This window comes from Eurypyga helias, unplaced genomic scaffold (assembly GCF_000690775.1).
Source record: "Eurypyga helias isolate BGI_N326 unplaced genomic scaffold, ASM69077v1 scaffold1627, whole genome shotgun sequence".
NCBI lineage: Eukaryota > Metazoa > Chordata > Aves > Eurypygiformes > Eurypygidae > Eurypyga > Eurypyga helias.
In genome coordinates this window covers 881-15,222 of record NW_010262131.1, presented here as the reverse complement: position 1 = coordinate 15,222, position 14,342 = coordinate 881, and the positions used below count along the sequence as shown (strand labels likewise).

The 14,342-nt window shown below is 42.3% G+C and overlaps 1 protein-coding gene across 1 annotated transcript; it reads left to right on the top strand.

The window, feature by feature from the left end:
* Positions 1–3,735: 3,735 nt before the first annotated feature.
* LOC104512553 (rho guanine nucleotide exchange factor 7-like) lies at positions 3,736–13,416 on the top strand (the record flags this gene model as incomplete). The annotated part of the gene is made up of 4 exons (XM_010155581.1): positions 3,736–3,769; positions 5,925–6,009; positions 10,588–10,718; positions 13,215–13,416. Coding segments are annotated over exons 1-4 (424 nt in total), but the record flags the coding sequence as incomplete, so codon positions are not given.
* Positions 13,417–14,342: the final 926 nt, after the last annotated feature.

Below are 14,342 nucleotides of genomic sequence, written 5' to 3'. Positions count from 1 at the left end.
CCCCCACCCCGCTTCCTTTCCTCTCTCAGTTGTCATAGTTCCCTGCTTTTATTATCTCTCTCCTCTTACTGCCTCAGCTTTCAGATGATAATTCACGGCTTGAGGAACAGCTGCTGCATAATGGCTGGATGAGGCTCGGCACCACTTACAGCTGACCTAATGTGAGGATAAATGAAGAAATTTTGTGCTTTGCATGTAGGCTTACCTACGGGATCTTTTTTTCCAGCTTGGGCATGCTAGGTGTCATCACAGGAGGTGGACTGCAGATGGGCTCTGGCTTCCCCTTGCCAGCTGCTCAGGGGTTGGAAATACGCTGGGGTTGGTGGCGAGAGGAAGGAGGTGTTGGAGACTCTTAGTGTTTTTCAAGAAGGTCACCTGTGTCTAACCGTGAGTTGCCTTTTTTGTTTCCCCCTACCACTTGTTTATTCACGCGAAAGCGCTGCAGCCTGTGCACTAGGAGCAGGTGGAGCGACACGTTGCATGTGGCCATGCTGCGTTTTGCCAAGCTGCCCTGCTCCTTTCATTTCCTCCGGGCGAGCGATCCAAAGGTCTTGTCATCTTTGGTGCTCAGGGCCAAGGCCACCAAGCTGAGCTGGGAAGTGTCCGCCCACGTTAGTAGGCACAGCCGAGGTGTTACGGCTTATTTTGGGGCTGTCTGGCTGAGGTCAGCAGTGTCAGCCCTATCTGTGCTGCACAGATGTCTGGGCTGCTTCGAAATCAGCTCCTCAGCGGCTGCAGTTTGTGGGGCAGTGCTGTAAGAAAAGCTTCTATCCATTTTTGTCAGACAGATGCTTAAGATGTTAATGGTCACTGGGAATACTATACCTGTGTATATTCAAGGCACTAGTTGAGAAAAGAAGTACTTAGAAAAACCTTCTGTTTTACCCTTAACCGGCATTTGAACTTTCTTACTGTCACTGTTAGATACAACCTTCCAGTTGCTCCTGGTCATTTAAGGATACCATTAAGTTAAGATGGGTAGAAGACACATTTGAAGAAGTATCTGGACGCTTGACCAAACCACACCCCCTTTTTTTGTTCCCTTTCTCCAGTTGTACCAATTGTAGACCTTGTCTTATCTGGAAAAACACCTTTATTTAAAAACCTTTCCTCTATAATTGGCTTCTGACTTAATGGGCTAGAAGGGAAAAAAAATACTATAGAGGATACCTGAGGCTTTTTATCAGAGTGATTTGAAGAAGAAAATGCTGCTGCAGGCTTACTGTAGGTATGCCTTAGTCTGCCCTCACCAGGTGTATTCTCAGCCTTATTTTCTAATTGCCTTTTCCCTGATTCCTCAGCTAATATTTTTCCACTTTCAGTAGGTACTGGTTGTTGCAGGGATCTGAGGGATGAGCATTTCTGTGTTTAGTTTTACTACCTTATTGCTATTGGGTCATAAACACAGTTTGAACAGAAGGCTCCATCAGATCAGGGTTAGTGGTTTTGGTAACTTAAAATGACCTGAATGTATTAGCATGGCCATTTAAAATGTGGTGGAGTTTAAACAGATGCATGCAGAGGTCAGTCTTGTTTTAAAATGGGAGGATGGGTTTGGTAGTTGAACAACTAGTATGTGGGTGAAATGGATCTCTAAGGCATTTTATTTGGTGTTTAAGAAACGTCAGTGATGGAAAAATCAATATGGCTCATACAAAATGAATTAGACTGGCTAATTAATCGGCTTTAATACAATTACAAGTGTGGAATGACCACCCACCATACACCTTGCTGTAGGGGATTTGCTGCCATTGGTACTCAACCATGTCATTTAAAATTTCATTAATGACCTGAAAGAGGTCATAGAATTTGTTTATCGCTTAAGTTTGCGGCCAATTGAAATCCTGCAGGCATTGTTATGGAAAGCCAGACTTGTATATTGGGAATTGAGGGGTTGGTGGAAAGGAAAGCCAGAACCTGTGAGTCAGGGTAGGCTATCAGCAGGCTTTGGCAGTCAGTGTCCTGCGGGCAAAAGGGCCAGCATGCTTGTGAGCGTATGAGTGATCTTATGTGATGACATAAGACCCCTTTTTACAAGGCAGTTTGGTCTGGTCTGCTTCTAGAATACAGCATCTGCCTGGGATATTGATGTGTCAGATGGTGAGATCCAGGAGAGAACAGAAGGTGGTGAGAAAGATGTTAAAAGAACAGGGAAACAGGGATATAGTGATACGTACAGAGATGGGCCTGCTAAGCCTGACGTTCATCGTTTCCCAGCGAACTATTTATAAATTGCAGAGTGTTTCCAGTGTAAGGCTCCTAGTACAGTCCTGGTCTGTCTTTATTCAGTAGGTGTGCTTTATGTTAATGCTTGTGTAAGGCATGTAGTCCTGTGGTCAGTTCAAAGGTTTGGTTTTTTTTTTTTAATAGTTTGTTGCAAAGAGTTGGTTTGGCTGGGTCCTCATCTGATGTGATTTATGAATGTTTTATACTTGCATCCTGATTGATGTTTTATCTGGCTGCCTTAGTGGAAGATAAGGATTGGATGAACAAGAGGCTAAACATACCACAGGTGGAGTCTCTGCAGAGTTAAACATGTTGTTTGCCTGGAAAGCAATGGCATATTGGAAATATTTTTCCATAAAACCTTGTTTAATGTCTATATATGCCAGTCACATAATCTTTAAAAGACAAGCCTCAGTATTTCCAAGGTAATAATCTGTCTAAGCATTTGCATTTTTAGATTTTAAGAGATTTAAGCATGTGCAATTTGGAATTCACATTGTGCTTCTGACATGATTTGAGAAGTGGGTTACACTAGTGTTGCAGAAGATAATTTAGCATGCAGGCCTTGTTATTTGGTAATAGTTTGCAGTATAAAAATAACTTTGCTACTTGGATCTGCAAATTTAGCTTTGATGCTTGCAGTCACAGAATTGGGGGCATTGCATGGGTGGGTGGGGGATGTTTGTCATCCAGTGACCCTGAATAGGGAAGTTACCCAATGAGTCTTTCTCACATCAAGGTTTGATGTTTTGAAGAGCTAATTCTTACAGCTGATCTGTCCATAAATACCAGAATGAAGATCATAGTCCACATGCAGGTCGGTCTTCTCTTGAAAACCTGGAGCAGACTCTTTTCTGTGGCAATCCCATGGAAGCCGCAGTTAAAGCATCTTGATGCATTTACTCATGTCAGAGTTTAAAAATATATCGTGAAATGAGCAAACCTCTGCTAAGATAGAAGGATGTGAGTGTTTGGAGTGGTTTTTATTGTGTGGGTTTGGGGGCTTTTTTGTTGTTGGGTTTTTTTGTTTTGTTTTGGTTCCCCCCCCCAAGGTGTTTATAATCAAGTAGTTGAGTTCATAATGAAGTAGCCTCAAAATTTTACAGCACTTAAGCTTTTTTCCTCACTTTTTATCTCTCTCTAGGTTAGTTCATTCGCAAACCTTTTTTAACGGTAGGAGAAAAATATCTCTGGAGGGCATTATGTCCCGCTCCCCCTCTATCAAATGCTGCTAGTGGACATAGTGGCCGTCAGTATGCTGGGGGGTGCTTCCTCTCAGAGCCGCTTCACGTAAAATCGCAAGGAAGCAAATGTTTCTCGTATCCTCCCATTGTGTTGCTTCCTGTGAAAGAGCAGACTGGATGTGTGTCCTGGATACAGGCTTTTTTTGTGGCACTATATGTGTTGGGATGATCCAATCAAATTGGTCTTGGTATCCCTTATACTCTCAGCACAGGAGGAAACGGAGCTTCCTGGCATCCTGTTGTTCTCCAGTTAGCTTGGCTTTGGAGAGCTCTTGGGTCTATCAGAATCCAGAATGAAGGTGAGCTTAAAATGGATTTAGGATCTTTATAAAAAAAATTTTTGTGAGTTTGAGCTATACTTCATAAGCTTTTTCTTCAACAATCCTTTTTTAAATAGTGCTCTCCCTCCCTTGTAGTACCTTTCTGATCCAGTTCTGGTGTCCTCACAAGCGTCTGTGTCTCATGGATCCTAAAAGAAGGAAATACAGAGCTATTGTTTCGTGATTTCTGTTCATACTTCTAGTTTGCTTGTTTAAATCTACCACAAGAATCATGGAGCTAAGAAAATTTGCACTCCTGGTGCTTTCATGTTCCACAACTGCTTCACCTTTCCCCAATTTGAACAGTGGTTGGGCTGATCTCTAGCATGGTTTTGCATTTAAGCCATGTTATGTGTATTCTGCTGTCACCTTATTGATGTTTTTTCTCATTTCTATTTATTATAAATGATGTTATTATTAAAACTTTTTTTTTGGTGTTAAATTGGATTAGTTCTTATTTGCTTAATGCCTTTTTTTATGTATAGTCTTTAAATGCTTCATCTTTTGGGAAAAACCCTGCAAAATTCACATCTTGGCAGTTTCCTGGACCCTCTCCTTACGGCTTCAAATAAGAGTAGTTTTTAAATTATCTGTAGCCCAGTGAAACTTCATGAAATAGTTATTTGACTGACCTTGAGTGATAGCTGCTTGGAGGCTATTAGTATTTGCCTCTGACTGCTTGATTCCGTGCCTGTGTTGTGGCATTGCTCTCCCGAGCGGTGTGCACGCTACCTGAGCTTGGGAGATGTCAGCCCCCCTACAGCCGAGGTGGAACTGCTGCTCGCTGGGACCAGAGATGATCCTAAGTCTTGGGGGGTGTGAAATGTGCATGTTCACGTAATGCAAGTACCTCAAATACTGTGAATGCTTTTGGAGGTTTATTTTTTTCCCCTTACTGAAAAATACTGTCATAAAATGTTTCTTAAATCTGCTCTACCTTTTGTCAGTGTATCACATAACCAGGCACAGCTGGTCTGGCAGCCTCTTCTGTGGTTACTTTAGGTAGATTTCATGAAAAGTATCACTTCTTTTGGGTTTAGCTAGCCTGCCTTTGTCCCTTTTTCTCTCTTCTCCCCAGGCAATATGGGTTTTTTTCTCCCTTGCCTCTGAAGGCTGCTTTCTGGAGTACAGATTTTCTGATAGTGCCTGTGGGATGGGTCTGTTGTTGGGAAAATAAACAGGTTTTTGTTGACTTCTTGCTAAAAACTATTATGCTGTGGGAAACTAAATCTCTTTCTGTTTCTTAAATCAGTTGGAATGACTGTAATAGCTGCCTTTTATTGTCCTCTTTGTAGTCTTGCACAGGGGAATACTATGACTCCTTTCAACCTATGCAGAATCTAATGCGAGAGCTATTTCCATGGGACTTTGGATGAGTGTTTCCATTACCTCAGGCAAATATTATGGGTCTCTTTTTTTTTTTAATCTCCTCTTTTCTCCCTGAAAATCCAGATGTTTAATGTAATCTCCCAGTGCTTGAAGGTTACTGGAGTGTTTTCTACAAGACAGTTTGAGGTTTAGATCTCTTTCCCACAGTTAAAAAATAAAAATAAAATGTCCCTCAGCTTTCATCCCTCCTTTCCCCAGACCTCGTTCTGCATCTAACCTACCCATTGACTTCACTCTTTGTAAAATTAATTATCAGGAATGCTGCTTTCTGCTCTGCCTTGTAGAATAAAGGGATAGCATGTATGTTGTTGTGGAACTTCTTAAAGTATTTGTAGTAATTTAAAAAGTACTTTATGAATTATCAAGTACGGCGCCTGTGAGCTGCTACAGAAAGATTATTCCAATAGTAATGGTACCCAGTAACTTTTTTGGGCCAAAACATCTGAGGAAAGCTTCTCTCTGCTGATAATGATGTTTTATTCAACTTTCCTCTAATTTAAATGACAAGTTTTTTCCTTATGCTGTTCAGTTTTTCTAAAATGCAGCTGCTTCTCTATTCTCTTTCTATTTAAAAATGAGTTGTTTTTGTGTTTTTTAAAAATGGGGGGAAATCCCACCGTTTCATTGGTCCATAACAGGCACTGGAAGACTGTCTTGATCAGGCAATAGGTTCTACAGTCCTGGTTTGCATGATAGCGCTTAAAGACTAGTTGCTATGACTTACGGCCTATTCTTTTATTTTCAGACTTTTGATGCAAATGACCTGTATCAGGGACAGAATTTCAGCAAAGTTCTCAGCTCTCTTGTGGCTTTAAACAAGGTGACTGCTGGTAAGTAGACTTTGCTCTGTCTTGGTGCTCGCTTACAGTTACCTTCAACTTGCATCAACATATGTTTATACCCGTTGCTGTGTGCATGGTAAAAGGAACATGTGCAGTGTTTTAGAAGAGTTTTTTTGTTGCAGTTCATATTGTTCAGACTTTCAGTGGCCACTCAGAGTTCTCCAGTTTCCTGTTCTGCAGAAGAAAACTTTGCCACGGAGCTAAGGCTGAGCCTTTTAGCTGGCAAGAATTCTTAGAAAAAGGGTCTGGTTTCTGGGGACTTGTTTTCCCTCCCAATTTGAAATAGTAAAGTTGCCTTTTGCTCCACACTGTCACTCCTGTGTTTGAACAATTTGTCAAGGTTTTTGTTGTTCAATTCCCACTCTCCATTCCCCAGCACCATCCTTTCTTGACAGTAACAAAAGGATAGCCAACATCTTTGATCCCATAAGCTGTCTGTGTTTCATTTAGGTAGCAGGTAGAAGTCACAAACCATCCACCTCCATTTCTTTGATGGGAGGGAGAGAGCTGTAGAAATAGCATGCAGGTGAGAGGTGTCTGTGCTTCGTTGTAGGGTGAGGCTGTGCTCAACAATGCCCACTGGACCCAGGGGCAATCAAGAAATGTTAACATTGGTGGCCGTCTTTGGCTTCTGCTGCTCCATGCTGGGGCTTTACACTGTCAGCAGCAGGTTCCAGTAGTGGTCATCAAGTTAGTCTAGTGAGAGTGATTGTTTAAAAATGGACCATACTTCTCAGTTTTTATGCCAGAAGGGAAAGGAAGCTGATAGAAAAGTCAGTGGTGGATCAGTGTTGTTATGTTTAGTAGTAATATGGTAAGTATCATGTCACTTTTAGAAGTCTCCTGTGGTCCATCACAAGGGAGATGTGTTTGTGTGACTTTTTTTTCTCCTGTTTCCATCAGAAAATGCCCCTTAGCCGTGAGTTTTACAACCAAATTCTTAGTTCTAATGAATGGGCATGGAGTAATATGACTGGTTTCTTTAAAGCTACTTACACCAGTTGAAGATGCTGCCTTTCATCTTAACGGCAAGCACAAATGTAGGCAGTTTTAGTGCGTCTTTAAAGCTGCTGTACACTGACCATAGCTGGCTTTAAAGGGGAGGAAAGGTGTGGCTGTTTGGTCCAGACATCATTAGATTAATACCCACATCAAAAAGCCACGATTGCCGCTGGCTTAGAAAGGACCCCAGGCTGACCACATTCTCTCAGGGCTGGGTATGGAAGCCGAAAATCAAAACCACATGCAAACTGGTGTTGCCTCATTCCTAGGAGCCAGCAGAGTTGCATAAATCTTCCTGACCAACTGTTCTTCCAAACAGTTTTCTTCCTTTAGGTGACACTGTAGAAGGCATTTTAACTTCTATCTCCCTGCTCTAGTACTGGAATTTGGCTTTCACATCCCTATTTGGGTTGGCAAGAATTTCAGGTATACATAGGTTCCTCTCAGATGGGCGTTTCTGCAGTGGAAGGAGGATGAGTAATGAACGTGAAGAGTACTGAAAGGCTGCTATGGAGATACACCCCATCAAATTATTAACTTCACGAGGGGTGGGATCATGGTACCAGTTGCTGTTAGACAGATCAGGGCTGAGATAGTGGTAGAGAAGAAGGGTGTTACAAACCTTTGGAAATATTTGGATGGATGGAGGGGGTGAAGCTTCTGAGAAAAATACCAAATTAATATTTGGGGCCTACAAGGAAGCTGGGGGGGACTTTTTACAAGGGCCTGTAGTGACAGGACAAGGGGTAACAGGTTTAAATTGAAAAAGAGGAGACTTAGAATGGGTATCAGGAAGAAGTTCTTCCCGGAGAGGGTGGTGAGGCACTGGGACAGGTTGCCCAGAGAAGCTGTGGATGCCCCATCCCTGGAAGTGTTCAAGGCCAGGCTGGATGAGGCTTTGAGCAACCTGGTCTAGTGGAAGGTGTCCCTGCCCATGGCAGGGGGGGTAGAACTAGATGGATCTTTTAGGTCCCTTCCAGCCCAAACCATGCTGTGACTCTGATTCCATGAATATTTGTCGAACTTGCACATTCTGTTGTGATTCAAGATTCTTGAGTTTTTAGCAGCAGAGTTGGGACTTCTGACAGGAATCCCGTTGGGAAATTAATTGAACCTGTTTACTTGGCAGTTTAATGGAAACTTTAATGGATACATGGGATCTGCAAGCCTTTTAAATCTACCAGGAGTTCAGATTGATTGGAAGGTACTCAGATATTATTGGTTAAAATACTTGCAATTTGTGTGTGGCTTGTTTATAGTAATCTTCCTTCTTTTCAGATCAGATGTGTGCAGTTTCTAATTCAAGCCTCCAAAGGTGTTCTTGTGTCGGTGTATGAGCTCTGCTGTTGAGAAATAGAATGTTTTGGGAATCAGGCCACACTTAAACTCTAGGCAGTGTGTTTTTATGCTTGCCCAAAGGCTGGAACATGCTGACGTGAGTCGGCCTGATCCTGTTTTACTAGGTGAACTGTGTCAAGGTATAAAGCTGGATTTGGTGGTCCATCTGTTCTACTTGGCAGCAGTCAAGAAACATAGCAAACTGGATGTGTTTCAGGTTACTTCTAATCCTTAAATTCTGTTTGCTAGTGAGGGTTACGGTAACTCTAAAGATTTTGGAAGCATTAGAAATAACCATAAAGTTACGATTTACATTGGAAGGCCATGGTCTAGTCCGTTTCTTTGACAGTCTGTGGAAAAAAAAAAGTTGTGTGTCCTTCCTGTAATGGCCTGTAATCACCAGAGTTTATATTAATTTATATTAATACCGTGGCCTCACTGTAATCACCAGAGTTTATATTAATACCGTGGCCTCGAAATGCTTTTAGGAAAGCAGGCTCACAAAGTGTGAGGTATTTTGCTGGTCAGAGTAAAACCATGACATCTTTCATGACTTCACTATGTGATGATACTATCCATACAAAATATGCAACTTAATATGAATAGTTCTCATATCATACTGTTTGACTAGGGAGTGTATATTTTTGGGTTTTTCTTTGAAGGGTAAGGATTTTTTTGAAGGATAACAATGACCCATTTTAAAAAGGTGCACCTGAGGAAGGCGTTTTCACTCAGTCACTGTTGACACGGAGCATCATTTGTCAACACTTCTGAGCTTGTTATCAGTCTCAGACCCTTTCCCTCCTGCCTCTCAGCTGCTGTTGGATGCTTGCTGAAGTTGGAAGGTTTTCCAGCTAAGATAAATCGAGTTGTCCCTTCAGGTTTGACATGGAACAGCAGATACGCCTTTTTCACCAGTCTCCTCATGGAACTGAGTTTGGATGTGTCATTTCCCTTGGACCAAAAATAACTTGGATTTGCATAATCATGGTCTACTTCTGTCTGAAAGTAACTCAGTCTGTAGTTGTGTGAGTGTACCTCTGATAGGGAGGTCAAACGTTGGTGGCAAACTACTAATAAAGAGTAACAGGATTAAAACCAGGAGAGCAGTTGGGAGTCTTGTGTAGTCTAATAAAAACATCTTAAGTTTGGGACAGAAAACAACTGTGTGGCTTTCAGGGCTCCTTGAAGCTTGGATACTCACAGAATGATTTCCTTTGTCCTTGGAAAACACGAGGAAAAGGAATCGACGTACTCGTGCAAAGGAGCAATGCTTGCCTGCTGTAACATGTCACCTGTGCAAGAGTCCTGGCAGCATCCTCCTCCTCCATGGGGTTTGTCTGGGGGAGCTGGTGCAGCTGGGAGCAATCCCAGTCCCACAGTAAGGCTGGGGAGAGGCCCCAGCCAGTACTGATCCTGGCCCTCAGTGGCTGCTTTCGGTGCAGCCTGGTCCCTGTCTGGCTGTGGCCCCGTGGATGGGCTGACATGCCATCCCCAGAGTTTCCCGTGCCTGGGGCTGCCCTGCCGCTGGCTGGGGCGGTGGGATGAGCCCTGCCCTGCTGCCTTCACCGTGCTTCCCACCCACAGGGACCCCAGTGGCACCCTGACAGCAGTAACGCTGCCCCTGGGATGGACATCTCGAGTGGGTGTGCTTCTCCAAGTAGAGACAAAGGAAGGAGGGGGTGGTGGTGGTGTGTTTCTCAGCAACCAGCTTTCTCCCTACTCCTCCTATCCTTCCCCCTCTTCCAAAGGAGAAATAGCTTAGTTGGCAAAAAAGGGATGAGACAAAGGAACATAGGAAAAAAGACAGTGGAAGGAATGTTTTAATTGAGGAGGAGATGGGGATGGGGGGGGGGGGGACGACACACGAGCTAAGAAACAGATGTGGCTGGCTTTACTTCAAGCAAGTTCTACGCATTCAAAATTCTTGGCCACTAGCTAAAATGATGCTGGTTAATTACCTTTAAATAGACTGGTAGTGGGAAGGAATGGAGACATACAACCCTAACCCTCCTCTTCCTGAACAGCTCAAATTGTTTTCCTGTCTGCATGGGGAAGAAACTGCTGGTGTCTCAGGATTTCAGAGTACTTATTCAACATTTTAAAAAGTTACACTTATTGGGCAACTACAGATACATCATGTCTGCTTTAAGCACATGAGTTTTACAGAAGTTACAGGCAGTTTTCTCAAATTCTAATATTTGCTTTTTCCTTCCCCTTCCACAGACATAGGGCTGGGTAGTGACTCTGTATGTGCACGTCCCTCATCTCATCGGATAAAATCTTTCGATTCTCTGGGATCCCAGTCTTTACACAGCAGAACTTCAAAACTCTTTCAGGGACAGTATCGGAGTTTGGTAAGTTCTGGAAGTGTGGTGTGAGATTTTATTTCCCCCCCTTTTGATGAGACTTAAAAGTAAACAGTAGTGTGGGAAAGTAACTATTTCCCTCCTTTCGCGTCTGTATTTCAAGCCACTGACATTCTACTTTTTTGCATTTTCTTTTTCTCATGATGTTCCAAAATACATGCAGCTTTCTGTGAACTTCTAAGTATTTTTTCCTCACTTACCATTCCATGCTGTCTGCATATTCAGTATCTTCCTCCATTTATTTCTATTCAGTGTAGTTATGTGCTTTTTCAAAGGCAGAAATCTCGTTTTCTTCATGTCTGAGTTTAGGGATGATAGCTGAAGGATAGTCAAACCTCAGCAAAGGTGTCACTTTTAATTTTGGCAGTATTGGTAGTCATTCCTGTGTTCTGGTATGTTTTGAGGTGAATCCTTCAACTAGCCTTCGGGTAGCTGAGTGCTATGGGCACCTGTTTTGCAGTACAGCTAAAAGCAGGATAGAGTGCTGTATTGAAACTAACTCTGGTGAAAGGTGCTTTTAGTGACTGAAAGGTTTGCAAGGAGGGTTCAGATCCCTACTGTAAACTGCTTTTTCTGTGCTTGAAGGAGGCTCTTTTGAACAATGTGATGATTACTTTGTGAAACTTCAAACTCTGTGCTCTCCTTAAGCTTTCTTAGGTGTGGTTTGATGTGTTTTCTCTGGTAGCAGAGCCCGTGCAGGTTCTAGCCTTAGGCCACTAATTCCTGCTCCCACTCTGCTGTTCAGCACCCACTCAGTTTTGCTGATGCAACTGTGTGTGGGACTAGCTGTTAGCTGGATCATGGGAGTATTTAAGTATTTCTGTCACTTCTGTCATTTGAGCAGCTCTGCAGAAAGTTGCAGAGGGGCAGAGAAGTGCAAAAAGGAGGGAAAGGGAGCTAGTGGCCAAACCTGAGAAATTCCTAGAGTTTTTTTCTGCTGTAGATGATTAGTTTGGAACTGTTCTCACCAAATTTGTACTCAGCTTCCTTTACTGGAGACCCGTGTTGGCAGACTAAAGGGGCTGTAGTTGATGTCACTGTGCAGTGTTGCTGCCTACTTTGTCTTTTTACTGTGTACTAAGGCAAAACTTCCGTTCAGCAGTCACAGTGGATGTACAAGCATGCGATGTGCAAGCAGAGGTCTGAGGCAGATGTGCTTGTTTGAAACTGCAAATCCAGTTGTCGAACATTGTGACTGGCAGTATCGTGGGGCTTTCCACACATTTCCAAAGTTGTGTTTGCTCTTGCTTTCTTTCAGTTTCTCAGCCACTAAGAGTCTGATTGTTAAATCCGTTCTAGTGGAAGGTGTCCCTGCCTATGTCAGGGGGGTTGGAACTAGGTGGTCTTTAAGGTCCCCTCCAACCCAAACTGCCCTGTGATTCTATGAAATTGAGCTGTGACACAGTGCATTATAGACAACATAGAGGTGAAATTCTGCTACCTGGGTAGCTGACTAGGATTGCTTACTGTTACTTTTTTAGCTATACAGGTGTTGATCCTTACCTATGATAGACACAGGCATTTACCATGGTGTTACCTTAGTTCCAGTGAAATGGGTTGTATTTGGATGGTTGAAACTTGTCCAAGTATTCAGGTTTTTTTAGCTTAAAAGTTTCTTATAACCTTCAGGAAATGGTTGAATGATGCAGATATTCAAAATTGCTATCCAAAACCAAAATGCTGAATTTGAGCATCATTAATTTGAAAGACTTCTTAGAAATAGCTATTAACATGTTGTTGTGACGGCAGGTTATGCCCCTATCATATCTGTGGTAGGGCATGAGCATATATATGTGGGCAGCTGCAAGTCTGGCGTGCTGCAGACTTGCAGCTTTGTTAACCTCAAGGCAAATGATTTGTGAGTACTTAGTCAAGGTAAATTGCATAACTGTTTCATAGGTTTTGTGGAAGAACGCTGTCCTCCTCCACTGGCAGGCCATGGAGACTTGCGCATTCAAGTGTAGAACCTTCCAACCTGATCAGTTACGGGGGGGGAAAAACGGTTTTGAGCTACAAACTTGTTATTTATATCCAAAATTAAATTAAATTCAATGCAATTCCACCCTCCTCACCTGGAAAGTTTTAGGAAAAAATCCTCTCTAATGTAAAGCTGTTGTTTCTTTGTAGTTGCTGGAGGCAGTTTCAATTTATACTATGTATAAAATAGAGAATTTGTGGGTTGGGTTTTTGGTGGTTTTTTTTTTTTTTAAATAAGTATGGTTCTCATTTTAGCTCTGTAACCCACTTCTGATTTGAAGGGGCTGTAGTAAGACAATATATTCCCTGGACTGCCATAGATTAAAAATGACAGAAATACTGGAAATAGCAAATCATTGCTTCCAAATGCTTAGAGTAAAAACGCATGGGGAGTGTTGTGTGTGGAGGAGAGGCTTTCCGTTTTATGGATACTTCTGTTTTGCTCATGGAAGAATTATTTCCATCTCTAATGTGATCCTTTTTGTTCTTTGTATTCTCACTTACTAGGACATGACAGATAACAGCAACCATCAGTTGGTGGTGAGAGCAAAATTTAATTTTCAGCAGACAAATGAAGATGAACTTTCTTTTTCAAAAGGAGATATTATTCACGTTACAAGAGTGGAAGAAGGAGGCTGGTGGGAAGGAACTCTAAATGGCAAAACAGGGTGGTTTCCAAGTAACTACGTACGAGAAATAAAATCAAACGGTAAGTTTTTAAAGGAAAGCATGTTTGCACAAATTCTTGCATTGGGTAGAGGTTGATAATTGGTTGACTGATTAAAAATGGTAATCCTTCTTTTGAGCTTGGCTCTATTTACTGAACTTCATTCACAGCAAGCATTAATGCTCAGGAACTCATACGCCCCCACCCCAGTTTGCTGTAGAGTGCTCTAGGACTTATGAATTAACAGTGAGCATGCAAAAAACTCCCCCACTCTGTCTGCTTGTCTGTCTCTGTCACAGTTGGGCTGCTCTGATTTCCTCAGCCTGAATTCCTAGAATGCTGGATTTTGGCTCTGATGCTGACATACTTTGATTTGGTGCTTTGGGTTTAAATAGTGAGAGATTTCCTGCAAATCTATCTTGAAAAACCAACACCCCCCCATCCAAACCAACAAATCTCTAAACATATCCCATTACTTGGAAGCAAACAAACGCAGGAAAATCCCCAGTTCTACAGAAATCTACTAAGATTAGAGACAGTTTTGGAAAGATAATGTGGTTGGTTTTTTTTGGTTTTTGGTAAATTCATGTGCCTTCAACTTTTCTTTATTCAGGCTTCACTCTTCTGCTGAAGTTTTAGTTTGAACTTCATACAGTGAAAGCGCTGTCTGTAAATGTCATCTTCATGACTGAATATCAGAACTAACACTGCTTTTTAATCCACCAGATCCTTGATGTGGGTGACATCTGGTTTTGTCTCTTTCCTGTTTCTGCTTGCTTTTAGAAGTCGGGGATAAACCTGGTAGGATAAAACTACCCAGGAACACTCTTGAGAGGCTTTACCACTCTGACTTGACACAGCCTCAATCAAAACACACGCCTTTGTGGCCATGTGAAAATCACTGTCATAACTGGTTTCTTAATTTTTTTAGGCAGCCATACAGATGTGAGGGTAACACTCAATTTTAA